The following is an 18,416-nucleotide window of genomic DNA, read 5'->3' on the forward strand; positions in this document are numbered from 1 at the left end:
CCCGAGCCTCGCTCTGACTCCCTCAGCCCCGTCCCAGTCTGTGATTGGCGGTAGGGCTGCTCGCGCTCTGATTGGTTAAGCGGGCAGACCGCGAGGTTTGAACAAGCAGCAGCACAGAGTCCCCACCGAATCTACAGTGAGTGTGCGGGGGGGGGGGGCTGGAGGGAGAATTGGGGGGGCGGGGGCCGGAGGGCGCGTGTGGGGGGGGGGGGTCAGGGGTTGCGGGGGGCTGGGCCGGTGTGGGCTGGAGGGAGAATTGGGGGGGCTGGGCCGGTGTGGGCGGGGGGGTAGGGGCTGGAGGGAGCATGTGTGGGTGGGGGGTAGGGGCTGGTGGGGGCCCTGGGCCGGTGTGGGTGGGTGGGGAGGGGCCGGAGGGAGCGTGTGTGGGGGGGTTCAGGGGCCGGGCCAGTGTGGGCGGGGGGGTAGGAGCTGGAGGGTGTGTGGGGGGGCTGGGCCGGTATGGGCGGAGGAGGAGGGAGCGTGGAGGGGGGGGGTCAGGCAGAGTCTTGGGGGGGGCTGGGCGGGAGAGTTAGGGAATTGCAGTTAAGCTGATCTTAACTGTGACCCTTCCTGGTAGGAGCCACCTGTGGGGACCATGGCACAGGGACTCCTTTCCCCACAGGGGCTGTTCTCTGATGAGGAAGTCACAGCCTCACCCCTGCTCGAATCCACAGCAGCAGAGATTGGGTCTGGCCTGCGCAAAGATTTACTATCCGATTTCTCTGCTATTTCCCCAAACCTGAGGGGATCCCAGCAGGTGAGTGGGTTGTAGAAAGGTGGAGTGTTGTTAAGGCTGCTAAATTATTACAACTGCTTAATGCTTTTGGAGCTTTGATGTAGCAGCGGGCATAGCCTGCTAATTTAGCAGACCTCCATGGGTCTTGTAGCGAGAGACCACAGGTGCAGTTCTGCAATAAAGGCACTTTGCCAGGTTTATTGCCTTTAGGGCACAGTTCTAATGACTTGCACAAGTACATTAACACGAGTGCCCCGTGGCACAGGGTGGCTTAGTCAGCAGTGGGAATTTTTGCTTCTCCCTTGTCCACACAAAGCATTAAGGCAAGGTACCCAGACATTCAGGGCTGGCTTTAGGCCGATTCCCCCAAATCAGGTCCTGCGCCTAAGAGGGCCCTGCGCTCTAAAGAAGAGTGGCTAACTTAGGTGCCTTTTTAATTTTTACTCACCTGGCGGCGCTCCGGGTCGTCAGCGACATTTTGGCAGCGGGTCCTTCAGTGCCGCCGAAGACTCGGAGCGAGTGAAGGACCCGCTGCTGAAGACCCAGAGCGCTGCCAGGTGAGTCATCCCTGCCAGGGCCCCGTCAAAACTATTCGAATCAGGCCCCGCACTTCCTAAAGCCGGTCCTGCTGACATTTATAGACTGAGACAAACAACTTATGTACCACCTTGCGTGCTTTATGATGTTTATTACCTCCCCTTGTTCCTGATCGTTTGAAAAAAAACTTTATTTACTGTTTTGTCAAACCATCTGTTTAGTACTAGATTGGGATGTACATGTACTAGCTTTTTGAAATGTATTTAAATAAATATTTAGTGCCTAGTACTTCTTAAAAATGTCTGTTTTAGCAACACCAGCAGCAACTTTGCCAAGTTTATGTATTGGGCAGTAAACCTGTAAGCATTTGCTTTAATACTGCTTGAGTGGCCTGACTTTGGTTCCGGGCTCACCAGGCCTAGTGCTCCGGGTTCTCTCTCTCTAGTTCATGGGTCAGAGATCTGACCTACTGATGACTCGCTTGTGGATGGGGCTACACATTGAGCTGTGGCTTGTTTTCTGCACCAACGGGTTAAAATACCAGCCCTACAGAGGGGGAACCAATCCAGGGGTCAGAGCTGGAGTCGTAGTCCAGGAAGCAAGCCAGGGGTTTTTAACCTTTGTGATGAAAGTGTTCCCAATTAATATTAAATGACTAAGATAAGGCTGTGATCAAACCCAACTCAGTTTTCAGGGTCAAGCCTCTCAGTTGGTTGCCAAAAACTTATTTAATGGAGGACCACTAAGTGACACTTTGAATTATGCAGCCAAAGTTTGCTTAATTAATTTTTCTTTTTAACAAACAGGCATGCAATTACCACTTATACTAATGATACTGTTATACTCTCACTTAAAGATAGAATGATGAATCAGTGGGTGATCAGTCCACTAACAGTGAAGTACAGCCTTATAAACCTGGAACCTAACAGTACCATTTTGATAACTGGGGCTCCCTGCAATTTAGCAAGGCTACTCCTTTTATACTGCAGAGGGTTTATTACAGTATATTACTTTTATACTGTAATACTAATTAACATTAAACTGCTCTTTGCCATAGTTCTATTTCTATTGCCGCCTTATTGGCTTTTTTATTACACATTATTTAAATTAATATCTGCACCAATGTCCTTCCCATACTATCAATTAGATAGCATTTTAATAAATTCACAATTCTCAAAAACCTTATAACCAAAACATAACCCTGGGTCATACCACTTGCTAACTTTTTTTTCCCCATAACAGTTTGTCTCCAATTTATCTCTAGCTTTCTCACAGTAGGAATTTCAGTTTCTCATACTCCTCTACACTTAGGGCAAAAACCTAACTTCTACTTATTTCTTCATCTAAACCATCCTATAGGCCAGAGCCAGAATAAGAGTCCAGGGATCAAACAAGAGTCCGATCTGATACACCCACCAGTCAGGAAGTCATTCAGTTGCTCAGTCAACTTCCTGTGCCTCCTTCTGGCTTAAATAGTATGGTCTGGCCACAGGGGCCATCATTGTCCCCAATCAGGATCCATGTGGGTGGTGCCTCTAGTGGGGTGAGAGTTGTGCTAGTCCCTCACTTCCAGTACTGCTGGATGAGCTGCCAAGTGGCTGCTTGGGAACCCAGTGAATATACCTGAGCAAGCTTATTTTTTTGAGCTTCTGGAGCACTTGAGGCTGATGCTGGAGCAGGTACCAGTAAAATGCCCAGAAGCTTCTGAGGTCTGGGTCCTATGAGCTACCTGTGTTGCATGCTATGGTTCCCATTGGTGCACTTAATTTGACAGAACTTTCTGGTACTTCCACTGTGGCTGATGTATCTAATCTGTGTGGGGTTCTGCAGGCTGCATCTGAGGACAATAATGGGAAAGTGAAGGTGTATCTGAGAGTCCGGCCCCTGAAGCCATCTGAGCTGGAGAAACAGGAAGATCAGGTGAGAGCCTGGGGTCAAGCAGGAGATGCATGTGGAAAATACACGAATCCATTTCCTCAACCTACCGGGAACAGGGTGGTTCTGAAAGTGGAGGATTTCATAACCTCACGCTGTGTCTGCGTGGTGGAGTCACGGATTGTGGGGAGATTTATCTTCTGAGCCACTGTGGTGATGAAGTTTTATTTGTACCCCTCAGGGCTGCGTCTATATTGAGAATTCGGAGACCCTCCTCCTGAGAGCGCCCCAGGACTCTTTCACCATGCGGAGCACTGCACGGGGGGTAGGCCAGGCAGTCCATAAATTCACCTTCACCCAGGTAGGTGCTCAGGCCCAGATCATGCAACCTGCCTTGGAGGGGTTTGTTTCTCTTTCTTTAAAGAACCATGTAACTATAAATTTACTGGCTCAAGCATAACTGGCAGCCTGTGCTCAGAAAAGGCCGGGACTGGAATAGCTGACAGGGCTGTGTGTCAGGCTTGAGGGGTATTGGCAAAGGGGTGGGTGGGAGGAGGGCAGCCCTGGAATAGCAGTGGGTGCTGCAGCCAAGGGAGGGAAGCCACTATGTGGTGTCATCCTTGCTACCCTGTGGCGTTTGTGGTTGCAGATCTTTGGGGCGGAGGTGGGGCAGAAGGCATTCTTTGATGAAACGATGGGCGAAGTGCTGAAGGATGTACTCCATGGGCAGAACTGGCTGGTTTACACCTATGGCATCACCAACTCTGGGAAGACACACACCATCCAGGGTAAGGGGAGCCCTTGCTATGCAGTGATGGGTTGATGACGACTGCCTGTATGAGTGCTCAGCTTGCTGCTGCTCTCTCCTCCAGGGAGCAGCAAAGACGGTGGGATCCTGCCTCGCTCCCTAGCTGTCATCTTTAATAGTGTGGGGGATCGGCTCTACCAGGCTATGGATCTGAAGCCCTCGCTTTCCAGTGAGGTGACCTGGCTGGACAGCAAACAAGTGCATCAGGAGGAGACCAAGAAGCTGGCCCTGTTGTGCGGGGGGCTGCGGGAGGTGAGTGTCCCTTCTGAGTCTCAGGGAAGGTACGAGAGCATGTTGGTTGTGTCTGACTCTCAACCATGGACACCATGGTTTTCCAGGAGGAAGTGCTGACTCCACTGAAGAGGAGCCACAGTGCCGAGTCCCATCTCCAGGCTGCCACCACTGTCAGTTTTGACAGTGGGGTTGGTGGCCTCTCTTCTACCAGCCAGTTTGCCAACCAGTCGAGCAGCAGCCAGCTGGAAGGTATGTCCAGTGCCCTGCTATCCTGTGCCACCCTTCCTGGATTGGGGAGGAGTGGATTTTGCACCCTTGTTATTGGAGAGTTGTGCTGTGGGAGGGGCAGTATGGATTCTGCATTCTCTGGGGCTCCCTGTTTCTTTGGGGGGGAAGCTCTGTATTTGGGGAATTTTGGGCTGTGAATACCTCTTTTCTCTGTTCTGTACGTTGCCCACCTGTGTCATCCTGGGACAACAATCAACTTGAAAGAAATAGACAAGCCCCTCCCACAAGGGGGTACCTACCTGAGCAGCTGAGTGTTCCACCACACCTGGCTGGCCAATAGCTTGGGCTCTGTCAGACTACCAAGGAAGCAGGCTCTGGAGCTGAGGGGCCCCACTGAAAGCATTTGTCCCCTAGACTGGGAAACCTAGGGACAGTCAGCTGATCTCATCTGATAGACTTGAACATAAGGAGAGTAGGGAGTCTTGGGTAGCCAGGAACAAAGCCATAGAGGGATCCGGTATAGAAGGTTGTGTGCTCCCCCGTTTCTCCAGATCAGAGACAGGGCATGTAGGAAGTTCTTGACAAGGGAAAGATGTGAGATCTAAGTGGATACCTAGAGTATCCTGGCTTGAAGTCTGTGTTGAGGGTGGGGAGTCCCAGGCGGGACACATGGAGTGCATTTGGGGCTGGGGTAGAGAGTTTCTGTTGGGCGAGGGGGTGTCTGCAGCCTCTCTCAGTCCCAAGCTATTCAGCTGGGACATGCCGGGTACTGCTGCAATCACTACCATCCTTTTTACCTCTCCCTCCCAGAGCTGGGTCCTCGCTGGGCTGACCCAGACCGCATCTCGCTCCTCACCCTGGGGGATGGGCAGGTCTCCATCTGGGTCTCCTTCTTTGAGATTTACAATGAGCAGATCTATGACTTGCTGGAGATGAACCAGAACCGCAAAAGGCAGACGCTGCGACTGTGCGAAGACCAGACTGGCAGCCCCTATGTGAAAGGTAGATCTACCCAATCTTGCCCTGGGTTGGGCTCTGGGGACATCTAGGGAAGGGCCCTGCCAGCTCAAGTTTGGACTGCAGGAGCTATAGCCTGAGGGGGTGACAAAGCAGTAACTTGGGTGTGGAGGATGTGATGTGATGTGTGTGGAGAGGGGCACTAATGGGGAAGGGAGCGTGCTCTGTGGTATCTTATACCCAGTCAGCTGCTCCTCTTGGTTGGGCTGTCGAGTTAATGTTTGTTCCCCTCAATGGATAGTGTTGGGGGAGCTCAGACTGGCTCCTGGTAATGGAGCCTGGGCTGAGGTAAGTAGTCGGTCCCTGGGAGGGCAACCCTGGTCTCTGTCACTCTCCCACTTGCCTGGCGTGACCTGTGTCTGCTCTTTCAGATCTGAACTGGATCAATGTCCAAGATGCTGATGAGGCCTGGAAGCTCCTGAAACTGGGTCGGAAAAACCAGAGTTTTGCCTGCACCCACTTGAATGAGAACTCCAGCCGCAGGTCTGAGACAGAGAAGAGGATTGGTCTGGGGGGGTGGTGGTCTTATTCCGAGGCTGGGAGCTGTGGGACTGGGGTGTTGTCCAGGAGCATATGATGCATGTTCCTTTCAAACTTCTTTTGTCCTTGCTCCCTGCAGTCACAGCATCTTCTCCATTCGTGTTCTGCACTTACAGGGAAGCAGCAGTGAGATGCTCCCCAAAATCAGCGAGTGAGTCCTGCATTTCTTTTTATGGGGCAGGGAGGTTGGGGGTTCCTGAAGGCTCAGAGTTCTCACATATTTGCTGTTGTTACAGATATCTAGGGTCTTCTGAAGGTCATTTGGTGGGGTTACTGGGAAGGAGCTCGTTCCCATTGCACAGCTTGGGGTTGACGGGACACTGCTATGAGAGGTGTTGGAAAGCACCATCTGAGTCACCAGGACCCCACTAAACTGGTGTGAATATGGGTGTCTTGCTCCCATCTCAGGGGTGTGGGGTTCCCTGTGGTTAAGCTGCTGTTAATGGATTTGTCTACCAGCGATGTAATAAACTACAAATGCAAGTTTGGCTCTGTGCTTGGAAAGCAGCTGCCAGCTGGGGATCAGGGATTTCTGGCTGTCTTGGCCCCGCATCCTGATTTTGGTGGCAATGTTGACTGGCACAGCTTAATAGCCTCTGGGTTTGTGATGACAGCTGCCCAAGCAGCTTCTGCACCTACTCAAGGAAATTGGAAGACGGGCTTTTAAGGGGAGGGTGAGCTTAGAGCAGGGAGCATGGAATGTTTGGAGTGTGGGGTTAGGGCAGGGCCAGTGGGACCAGATCACAGATATCTCCCTGGGCTTTCCTCAGGTTGTCCCTGTGTGACCTTGCTGGCTCAGAGCGCTGCAAGAACCAGAAAAGTGGGGACCGCATGAAGGAGGCAAATAACATCAACACCTCCCTGCACACGCTCGGCCGCTGCATCGCTGCCCTCCGCCAGAACCAGCAGTCCAAGTGAGTGTGCACAGGAGATCTGGGGGAGGAAGGGGATTCCCCAGGTGCTTGGCTGTTGGGCTTAGCAGGTTCTCCTCTCTCCCTGCAGGCTGAAGCAGAGTGTTGTTCCCTTCCGGGACAGCAAGCTGACCCGTGTGTTTCAAGGCTTCTTCACAGGGCGTGGGCGTTCCTGCATGATTGTCAACATTAACCAGTGCGCATCCACATATGACGAGACCCTGCATGTGGCCAAGTTCTCGGCCATAGCTAGCCAGGTCAGTGGGCCAGTGCCTAGGGGCCAGGGTGCCCAGTAGTGCAGAAGTCACTCTGGATTTTCCAAGAGCCTGCATCTCTGGCCTGGATCTCAGGACTCCCTAGGGTTAGGGTGAAGGTCCTATGGGAACAGGTTGCTTCCTTTCACCTTTGAGGGCGTGGGGGAGGGAAGGCATGGGGAGGGAAGCAGTGTACCTGGTGGAGTACGCTGCCTCCACAGCATTCCTAGTCTCTGCTAACCTGAAGAACAAGACAAGGGCTGGGGAAAACAGTCGCATACGGGCCACCCTGGTCCACAGTCCTTGTGAGGTCATAACCGTGGACTTTTATTTTCTCTTCAGCTTGTTCAAGCTCCTCCCACAAAGCTGGCTCTGCCGTCTATCCAATCATTAATCAAGGAACACAGCAGGCGAGACAGTAGGAGTTTAGGGGCAGGCTCAGAGCAAGAAGTGGAGCCTGATGAAGAGAGTGAGGATGATGGAGAAGTGCCCATGTATGACAGGGAGGTGGGTGATGGTTTATCTGCTACCCTGTGAAGCCACCCTGACCTGCAGGGATGTCTGTCTAACCCCCAGCCTTTAGGAGCAGGGAGGTGGGACTGAGGCTCAGGAGCTGTAAATTATTGGGAGTGAGAACAATATACCTATCTCATAGAAGGGACCTTGAAAGGTCATCAAGTCCAGTCCCCTGCCTTCACAGCAGGACCAAGTACTGTCCCTGACAGATTCTACTTGCCCCAGACCCCTAAATGGCCCCCTTGAGGATTGAGCTCACAACCCTGGGTTTAGCAGGCCAATGCTCAAAGCACTGAGCTATCCCTCCCCCGCAGCTCAAGATGGCTGCTAGCACAACTATTGAATCAGTGAACACTGGGAGGGTCAGAGAACTATTAGTACTAAGCCTCCCAGGCGCTCTCAATGCACAAAGGACACTTGCATCCCTATTTCAAATCAGCTTGGACGTGACACTGTCCCATAAGTGGAGCATCTGCTGAAGGGGAAAGGGCAACAGCTGACAGCGAAGGACTACTGGAAAGTCTGGAGTTAGCTTTATTTAACAATCTGACCTTGGGAAAAGGGTACTAAGCAGCAGATCCACTGACTCCAAGTGACGTGAAATTGGGAGGAATTGCAAATCCTAGTGAGGACATATAATGCTCAGTAAGAATGATTCGCGGCCCTTCACAAAGCGGGGAGTGAACAGTAATTCAGTGGCAGAACCGAGATCCAGGGCCAGCCCAGTGAAACCTCTACTGGGCATGGGAAACCTTTTCTATGCTTGGATTCCCTAATGCACAAGCATAGGTAGAAGGCTCACGTTGTCTTGTGCCCTCCTTGCAGGACCTTCCGCGAGCAGTGGAGGTCCTGTGGGATCTGCTGGTGCAGGAGCGGCAGGACAGGCTGCACCTGGAAATGTGCCTCCGTGAGGAGCTCTGCAATGAGATGCTAGAGCAGTTGCAACAGAAGGAGCAGTGGTGCAGGTACTGTCATACTGCACGGGAAATGGGAACTCCTCCCTGCTAATCACCCCTCAACTCTGAGCCTCCCCTATACATCTCTGGTTTGGTACACATTGCGCCCTCTCTCTGCAGCCAACACTTGGACACGCAAAAGGAGCTACTGGTGGAACTATATGAGGATAAGCTGAACAATCTGAAGGAGTCAATGACTGATTATTATCAGGAGAGGATTCAGGTATGTGTGTGTATGTGGGGGAAAATGGGAAGGGGCATGAGGAAACCAGGCTTGGGAGCAGAGCCAGAGATGTGAGAAGAGCTTGTCTGAGCCCAGGAATCTTCTGCTGTGACTCTCTCACACTAGCAAGGCTTTCCAGCCTCCCATTTGGTGCTTTTATGTGACTGCTCCAACTGTATCTTCTGCTCCTCCCTACAGGCCTTGGGCTCTAGCTAGAGCCCTCTATAGTCCCCAGTTCCAAATTCTTGGCTGCTGTTTTATGTAGCACAGCATCAAGATCTGCTTGGGCCTAATTTTTGAGCCCAAACTGGACCAAAACTTAAGCAAGCTGAGTTACCACTGGACCTGACCCTGAACTGGAGTTGCATTCACCACCATCTCCTGCCCTGGAGTCAGCATGCTAGGAGCTGCTGTGCATGCTCTGTGAAATGAGAGGCGCTGAGACTCCTTGGCACATTCACTCCATAGCACACGTAGTGCAGCAAAGGGGTGGTGGTGGGCAGGAGCAGAGCACACAGCTGTCACTGACCCATACTTGAGAGGGTCCAGTTGTTTACCCACCTGAACCAGACTTGACACTTGTGGTCAGGTCCCATTTGGTTGCGGGCTGTAGCACAGCCACTGCTGGGCAAGGGCTAACAGGCAGCCAGTCTGATGAAAAACAGCATCTTTGCTTCCTGTGTTCTGAGCATGTTGCAAACACACCCTCCATTCTTAGTATAAATTCTGGAGAAAATAGTAACATTGACAGATTTGTTAAGGAGTGATAGATTTTTCTTCCCACCTATTCTTATTGGCAATGGTGGGTAGCTACAGAACTGTTTGGCTTCATTCCATGGAGCAGGCAGGTGTTTGGGGATATGCTGCCAGACCCCTTTCAAAGGTGCAGACCTTTAAAATGCCCAGCTGGGAGTGTTTATTACAATTTAGTGAATTGCAGCCCACGTGCCACTTAGGCTTCCTCATGGGAAAGTCTGGCACCTCTTCCCAGTAAAGGGGCTTGGCTCTGAGCAAATCTGCCCTTTCTCCTCAGGAGCGTGATGAAAAGATTGAAGAGCTGGAGGCTGCTCTGCAGGAGGCAAAGCTGCAGTCAGAGGCCCTGGAGAGGAAACAGCAGGAGCAGCCCCTGCGCAGATCAAAACGAGTGGTAGCTGCATCCACTCTGCAGCAGGAGCTGCTGGAAGTTAAAGCCAAGCTGGAGCAGTGTCAATCAGAGCTGACTACTACTACTGCAGGTGTGGCACTGGTGGCTCTGAGGTGGGCAGGGGCTCTCCTCAAATTGCTGATTAGAAATGTGCTCAGGGCAGTGGGACTGGGAGTCTTGAGACCAGAGTTCTAGTCCCAGCTCTACCATGTGACCAGCCCCTTCACTTCTCTGTGCTGCTACTTCTCCACCCAACAGATCCCCATCCCCCCAACCACCACCCTGGGACCTCACCCCTGCTCCCTGTCTGCCCCAAAAACAAAAAAAAACCTTTGTTGATTTAGATAAAGATGGTGTTTGGGGAAGAGACTCTCCCTATATGTACATATAAGGCCTAGCATATTGGGACTTCTAGGCACTGCAAGTAAGAGTTGAGGGGCAGAGTTAAGAGAAGACATTTCCCTCACCCAAATAAAAGGAGAAGCTATGAGTATGAGGAGTCTCAAATGGAGCAGTTCTAGATCTGAACTGCCTGACCTGTGCACTTCTAAAGTTTTGGTTCAGTGCACCTGTGGCTGCTTCCAGTTGTTTCACAGGGCCTTGGATTATACAGAACCTAGATCTCTGTGCTGGGATATGTGCACGAGATGTTTTTTTCCCCACTCTGTTCCTGGTTGTTTTCAGAGTTGCACAGGTACCAGAAGCTGCTGGAGCCACCTCCTTCTGCCAAACCCCTCACTGTGGATGTGGACAGGAAGCTGGAGGATGGACAAAAGGTAACTGCACCCCTGTGAGGATATGGGAACTCCTTTGGAGGGCTCTTACCAGTTCACAATGAGCAGTGTGTATTTCACTATCACCTGTTTAGCTTCAGCCACACCCTTATGGGAGCCAGTGTTCTGCTGGTAACGTTCTCCTCTGGAGTGTGGGAGGTATTGCTTCCCCAATAGTTCAGGGAGCTGCTGTACTGACCCCTGTTCCAGTGGGATCTTTGAGGGGTGAGATGTAGGTCAGGGCTGCTGTGGTATGGCTTTGCCTTGAGGACTGGGTGTTTGTGTCCTGCCTTGCTAAGTCTCTTGCTTAGACTGAATTTCCCACCCTCCTGCAGAATGTGAAGCTGTTGCGGTCAGAGCTGCAAAGGCTTGGGGAGTCCCTCCAGTCTGCAGAGAGAGCATGTTGTCACACCACAAGTGCAGGAAAACTTCGAGAAGCCCTCTGCACCTGTGATGACATCCTGGCTAGACAGGTAATGTGACAATTGCTCATTGTGAGGACTGCATGGGATTCAGCCTAGGCACTTGAATGTCACCAAAAACTTGGCTGCCTAAGTATACCGAAGTGTACATTTATTGGGGGCAGGATGGAGAACAGAAAGGAATCCCATGTCCATTTCCCCTTCTTTTCTCAGTTGCTGGAGGGCAGCTCAGGCTACAGAAAGCCACCAGTTAGTACTATCCATTATGAACTGGCTGCTCCACTAACTTATTTTTTCATGGGATCTGTGTTTGAGCAGCTACATACGCAAGCTGCTGAAAAAGTCCCTAACCCCACAACTTCCACCTCGATCTGGGCCTCAGCACAGTAATGGGTAGCAACTGTTCCTAGCCCTGTTTGTTTACTGGAGGCCCTGGCAGTAGCTAGCTCTGGTAGAGGTCAACCTGAGGGCAGGGAGGGAAAGTCAGAGGGCAATTTAACTACAGCAGAATGTTGGTAGTGGGGTGGATTCAGCTTTCCTCGGCTGCACTGCCCTCTTGGTCCAACCCAGGGATGGTCAGCTTGCCAAACTAACTGCTGCAGCAGGGCCAGCAGGAGCTGCTTGGCACTACATGCTCCTCTATAACAGAGTGGCTTATTGTCTGAGTGGATTGTTCAACTTCTGAGTGCTTAACAGGGAGTTCCCATCAACTGTAATGGGACCATCACTGTAAGATCAAACATTGCTGGATTCCCCCTCTCAGGACCAAACACTGGCAGAATTACAGAACAACATGATGTTGGTGAAGCTAGATCTGCGGAAGAAGGCAACCTGTATTGCTGAACAGTACCATACTGTGCAGAAGCTCCAAGCCCCTTCAACATCTACTTTAAAGAAACGCTTCTGTGCTAATAGGGAAAACCTGCAGCCAAGTCAGCCTCCTGGCAAGAAACCCTTCCTGCACGGCTTTCTGTCCCGCTCACCCGCACATCCTCGTATGGGAGAGAGCAGCCCCTATAGCCGCATCCTGCGTGGCCGGCGATCACCAGTACTCAAGGCCCTGCCCTCTAGTAAAAAATATTAAGTGGGTGAATTGACCCACCAGCAAGGAGTTACTGTCCCTGTCTGTGTATAAACTACCATATTTAGTAATTCTTCACGGGCTTGTGCAAACACTGCATGTGACTCCCAAAGATTGCTTCAGGTGGTCTACTCTGTTTCAAGCCAGCTGCTACTCCAGTCTATATGGAACAGGACCCCCCGGTCCAAACTGTAACATTGCCTCTCAACTTGTGTATTCTGTAACATAGGCTATGCATGACAATAAATATACAAACATTGTGTTTTACTTGTACAAAAACTTGCCTGCACTAAGTGTCCTAGCTAATAGTACCAACCCTACTATCCTCCAGGATCACCACCTGTTTTGGCCTTTCTACAGCCAGGTCAGCATAATGTGCCTAAAGTAGATTTGAGCTGCTGCTGTCACCCTGTAGAGGGGAGGCCAGGACCTGAACCCTTCATCTATGTCTACACTGGCATGAGGTGCCTGTGCCACCTGCCTGGCTCAGAGTGTTTAGGGGCTAGTTAATTGCAGTGTGGATTTTCACACTTGAGCAAGCTGTGGGACTCTCCCACCATACAGGATCCTAGAACCTAGACCCAAACAGCTATACTGCCATTAAACAGCCCCTTAGCCAGGGCCACCTGTGGGCTTTAAAGTGCAGCATAGATATACCTTTTCAGTCTTACATGTGTAATTGAAATACCTTGCTTCACATCCAATGAGTACTTAATTCTCAGATGCATTACCAGTTCTTTATTTACACTTGGAATAAATATGGCCCCTCCTTTAATTATTTTTGATGATGCTAGACTGGGCTCTAACCCTCATGAATAGCTTTAGGCTCTCAGAATGAAATCATGACTAACACTGATGTCCCCAATCTGCCTATGGAGCAACTTAGTATGAGTCAGGGTGAGATGCTAGGAAAGGATCAGGACCTCACAGGGATCATTCCCCTTCCCATTACTGCACTATTTCTAGCTGTATTTTCCCTGGCCTTACTGCAGGAAGCTAACTTCATCTACTGTAGCCAGGCTTAGGTCTCCCTCACCCATGAGGGAGGGATTCATCCTCAGTCAATGCAGCTGCTCCAACCCCAAACTACTAGAGAGAGAAAAAAATCATAGATTACAAGGGACCATTGTGATCCTGTAGTCTGACCTGCGTAACACAACCCATGGAACTTCCCCAAATAATTCCCAGAGCATCTTTTAGAAAAAGGCAAATTGGAATAGTCTCTAAGAAAGCATCCAGTCCCCATCTGCAATAGCCTCATCTTCGCTTGAGGCAGCAAATGCACCCGTCTGTCACTGCAGCTGCATAAGGTTTTCCAGGACTTGAAGTACATGGTGAAAATCTTAAACATTCCCCTGAAAGCTATTCAAGCAGGACTCCACGAGCTCTTGAACATACTGCATTTACTAACAGCAGGGCAATCAGGCATTCCTACAGACTATGGTCTACTGGAACCCACCAAATCCCTCTGCTATAGGCCTGCTTTCATCTCAACTACTTCTAATACAGCAGACAGAAGGTAAAGTCCCCATAAAGGGATTTGAACAGTTATTCTCATCCTGCAGCTGGCTCTCTTGTACAAGGAATACAGGAGAGAACAAAACAGCAAAGTCACCCCAAGGGGAAAAATGCCCAAGAACTGGATCTTTTCAGCAAGCAATCATGTCCTACTCTACATACTGAGACATTGTCTAATTTTGTTGATCAGTTACTGGAGGAGCTGAAACAGTTTAAGGCCAGCTGATTGCTCAAACATCTCTGCAGGCTGCACTGGTCACACGAGCCAGCAGGGCATACCAAGGCAACTGCAATGGGCAGCAGGAGGCTGTCATGGCTTCAGTCCTCTGGCTTGCTTACAGAGGTACAGACAATCGAGTAGGCAAACTTTTTTGCCCAAGGGCCACATCTGGGTGGGGAAATTGTATGCAGGGCCATGAATGTAGGGCGCTCAGGTGCAGGAGGGAGTGCAGGGTGTGGGAGGGGGTGCAGGAAGGGGCTCAAGGCAGGGAATTGGGGTGCAGGAGGAATGCGGCAGGGGGTTGGTGCAGGAGGTGTAAGAGTGCAGGAAAGGGTTCAGGGCAGGAGGTAGCTCAGGGCAGGGGGTTGGGGTGCGGACTTTGGCCTGGCGCTGCTTACCTCGAGCAGCTCTGGGGTGGCAGTGGCATGCTGCAAGGATCTGTCTGCCCTGACCTGGCACCACTCCTGGTAGTGGCCAGCATGTGCAGCAGTGGCTCCACCACCTGCTGCCCTTGCCTGCGGGCATGTCATGAATAGTTAGTAAAGGGTTAAAGCATAGTACCTGGTGGGCACCTGACCTGAGGACCAATCAGGGAAGAGAATTTGAAATTCCTAGGAGGGAACTTTTTCCCTGTGTGTGTGTGTGTGTGTATTGTTCTTAGCCGTCTGGAGTTACAAGAGTCCAGATGTTTTAATCAAGTCTACAAGTTTCTACCTTTCTGAACTAATTTCTTCTAGTCAAGATAGTGAGTATTAGAAAGATACTTGGTGTCCTCACCTAATAATCCTATGCTTGCAATTCTGTGTGTTTGTTATTGATTATTCTTAATTCTGCTTGTACTGAGAAGGAGAGGGGATTCTCTCCAGAACTTAGCAAGGTTATACCCTATGAGTGTCCAGCTTGGACTCAGAGATTCTGTATTTTCTTGTTTTCTTTTAATAAATTCTTTCTATAAAGATTTGATTAAATTCCTTCCACTGTGGATAGCAGAAGGGGCTAAGACGCTCTCTCTCGGTGATTCACAGAGTGGCTAGCAGAGAGGGAGGGGGGAAGTGGGCTGCTTCCCTGTGTGTGGGAGATTCAAGGAGTTTGAATCAAGGTATCTCTCTCTCCGGAGCAGGCTGGAGAGAGGGAAGAGAGGGGAGGGGGAAGGTTTCTCCTCTGTGAGTTGATCTGTGTTCCCAGGGAGTGTCTTTGAAGGGAGACAGGGGGGAAACAGGGGTGTCCCGGCCCACGTATTGACCGCGGTGGTGGCAGCAAAGGGGACCTACCCTAGGATTTTGGGGTGGGGGAAGACATGCGGGTCCTCACTTTGAAACCCCCCAGTTTCAAGTGAGGGTGCAGACTCTGACAGGGCACCACTCCCGAAAGCTCCCATTGGCCATGGTTCCCTGTTCCCAGCCAATGGGAGCTGGGGGGGGAGGGGAGTGCCTGCCTCCCTTCCCCCACTTCCCCACAGGGACAGGAGCGGTGTGGGGCCAGGCAGGGAGCCTGCCTTAGCCCCCCTGTGCCACGAGGCTGGCAAGCCCATGGGCTGGATCCAGTCCGCGGGCCATAGTTTTCCCTCCCCAGCATTAGAGGGAAAACCTCTTTAGCACTGGGACAGACACAGCCCTCCATACTTTAAAAAGGATTTCAGGGCAATTCTGTACTCCCAACTCCTCCCAGGATTCTAGGGCAATTCTGTCTCAACTAACAGGGAGCAGCCACAGGAAATACTTGCATTTCCCACTCCCAATACAGAGTTTTGCCCTTTGCCTGCTCTACAGCTCCTACAGTCTTCACTGGATACCGCGAAGGCAAAAGTCTCTGAGGACTGGGCACATGGGCGCGCATACACCTAGAATGGAATCAACATGAGGAAGCACTTGAAGAATCTTTGTATGTGGCAGCATCCAGAGTGAGATGGTGTTCACCAAATGATGCTATTCGGCTGATGTTCAGAACATTCTACTCCAGAGCAGGAAACCTTCAACCAGAAGGACTGGCAGAACTACATGAAACGTGTTTGCTATCTGGCATTTCAGCACCAGCTTTCTTCCCTGACAGCAACACATTCATCACTATTGCACTAGTTGGTAGTCCTGAAGCAATTGAGAATTTCCATTAGCTTTAATAAGAGTCCACTAAGCAGCAATATTAGGCAAGTCACCCTCCTACCCAGGCCCACAATGCATTTTTCTCTCCCTACAGTGACAAAATTCCTGACTCTCACATGTTTTCCTCCCAGTTTGAGAGGCTCTATGGTCTTTTCTGGGATCTTAGTACCAAGAGAAGGGTCCTCACTTCTGAGCTTACTCCCTTTACTATGTGTCAATGCCAACTCTTAGGCCTGGATGCACAAAAGAAGTTAGGTGCTTAAGCACCTGTTTTAGGTTCCACAATGATGCACTGCCATTGCATCAGTTAGGAGGTTAGCAGAGATTCAGGCCCTTATACCAACCAGATCCCCCTGATATGGTGTTACAAGGGATGGCTCAGTGGTTTGAGCATTAGCCTACTAAACCCAAGGTTGTGAGGTCAATCCTTGAGGGGCCGTTTAGGGAACTGGGGTAAAAATCTGTCTGGGGATTGGTCCTGCTTTGAGCAGGGGGTTGGACTAGATACCTCCTGCGGTCCCTTCTAACCCTGATATTCTATGATAAAAGGACAGAGTTACTCTTCGACCTCCTCCAAAGTTCCCATTGAAGGTTATTTCAGAGTTCCAGATTAACCAGCCCATTAACCGCCTGTTTGATTTCCTAAACCTCACTCTATCCCAAGTGAAGCAAAGTTTCACACATTCGATACCGTGAAAGCATTCTATCTAGACAGAAAATCATTCATAACATGCCCAGGGCAACCTATACCATCATTCTATGCTGTCACAGGTTATTCAAAAGTGTGTCTGGTTGCATAAGAACACGTTATGATTTAGCTACGAAAGGTACCCCAACCATTTTAGAACACATTCCTCTAGGGCAAGGGTGGGTAAACTTTTTGGCCCGAGGGCCACAGTGGAGGAACAGAAATTGTATGGTGGGCCACGAATGCTCACAAGATTGGGGTTGGGTGCGGGCTCTAGGGTGGGGCTGGAGATGAGGAGTTTGGGGTGTAGGAGGGTGCTCTGTGCTGGGACCGAGAGGTTTGCAGGGCAGGAGGGGGATCAGGGCTGGGGCAGGGGTGTGGGAAGGGGTGCAGGATCTGGCTGGGGGTGCAGGCTCTAGAGTGGGGCTGCGGGATGAGAGGTTTGGGGTGCAGCAGGGTGCTCCGGGCTGGGATCGAGGAGTTTGGAGAGCAGGAGGAGGATCAGGGCTGGGGTTGGGGCATGGGGAGAGGCTCAGGGAGTGCAGGCTCTGAGCAGCGCTTACCTCAAGTGGCTCCTGGAAGCAGTGGCATGTCCTTTCTCCGGCTCCTACGCGGCAGCGTGGCCAGGCGGCTCTGCACGCTGCCCCATCTGCAGGCACCGCCCCTGCAGCTCCCATTGGAGCGCATAGGAGCCGGACGGGCGCCATGCCGCGGCTTCTGAGAGCCACGTTTGCGTTCCCTGACCTAGTGCCCCAGCCAGAGCAGGGCTGAGTTGCTGGTGCAGCTCCTGATCCTGCGCCCTGGCCAGAGCGCCGGAGAGGGACTGAGCCATTGGTGTGGTCCCCGCCCCGTCTGCTTGGGGAATGCTTCCATAACTGACATATACAGAGCAGCAATGTGGAGATGAGCTACATATTTACCAATGACTGTTCCTGCCTACAGCTTGGATGCTCATTTTAGAAGGGCTATCCTGCAATCTCTATTCAAGTAGGACTCCGAGTCCTCAGACCCACCCCTAAGAACAGACACCTGCTTGTTAGTCACCAAGTGAGGAATCTGTGTGAACAATCACTCAAAGAAGAACAATTCCTTACCCTTCAGTAACTGTGGTTCATGATGTGTTGTCCACTCGGCTTCTAGAGCCTGCCCTCCTTCCCCACTATTTCAAAGTCCTATTCCTATGAGATTCCATAATGATGACGGAACTGAGACAGTTGGAGCAGTTCCGCCCTTAGATTGGAAGGGCACAAGCTCACCCAGAGAACAGCCCCAATAGACACTGCTAGCCAAAAAACTGTTCTCATGAGCATGGGGCACATGTGCACCAAGAATCTCCAGAAGAACTACAGTTACTGTATCAGAGGGGTAGCCGTGTTAGTCTGGTTCTGTAAAAGCAGCAAAGAATCCTGTGGCACCTTATAGACTAACAGACGTTTTGCAGCATGAGCTTTCGTGGGTGAATACCCACTTCTTCGGATGCAAGTGGTGGAAATTTCCTGGGGCTTATATATACCTGCCCCAGGAAATTTCCACCACTTGCATCCAAAGAAGTGGGTATTCACCCACGAAAGCTCAAGCTGCAAAACGTCTGTTAGTCTATAAGGTGCCACAGGATTCTTTGCTGCTTTTACAGTTA

The 18,416-nt window shown here is 51.0% G+C and overlaps 1 protein-coding gene across 1 annotated transcript; it reads left to right on the forward strand.

Moving 5' to 3' along the window:
* The first annotated feature begins 13 nt into the window (after positions 1-13).
* On the forward strand, positions 14-14,151 carry KIF20A (kinesin family member 20A). The gene is made up of 19 exons (XM_045026583.1): positions 14-136; positions 578-757; positions 3,104-3,193; positions 3,390-3,509; positions 3,798-3,936; positions 4,021-4,208; positions 4,295-4,439; positions 5,229-5,420; positions 5,807-5,918; positions 6,055-6,126; positions 6,746-6,889; positions 6,978-7,143; positions 7,483-7,647; positions 8,482-8,621; positions 8,733-8,835; positions 9,869-10,070; positions 10,664-10,755; positions 11,088-11,225; positions 11,938-14,151. Exons 2-19 carry the CDS (start codon positions 596-598, stop codon positions 12,256-12,258), a joined length of 2,691 nt encoding a protein of 896 aa, XP_044882518.1. The 5' UTR covers positions 14-136; positions 578-595; the 3' UTR covers positions 12,259-14,151.
* Positions 14,152-18,416: the final 4,265 nt, after the last annotated feature.

The sequence above is a fragment of the Mauremys mutica genome, chromosome 8 (assembly GCF_020497125.1).
Source record: "Mauremys mutica isolate MM-2020 ecotype Southern chromosome 8, ASM2049712v1, whole genome shotgun sequence".
Taxonomy (NCBI): Eukaryota; Metazoa; Chordata; order Testudines; family Geoemydidae; genus Mauremys; species Mauremys mutica.

Bases quoted from the DNA above. Each gene is read 5' to 3' on its own strand.
- KIF20A (XM_045026583.1), top strand. From the start codon at position 596: ATGGCACAGGGACTCCTTTCCCCACAGGGGCTGTTCTCTGATGAGGAA. The intron at 758-3,103 runs GTGAGTGGGTTG...GGGGTTCTGCAG, and splicing joins ACCTGAGGGGATCCCAGCAG to GCTGCATCTGAGGACAATAA. The intron at 6,127-6,745 runs GTGAGTCCTGCA...GGCTTTCCTCAG, and splicing joins ATGCTCCCCAAAATCAGCGA to GTTGTCCCTGTGTGACCTTG.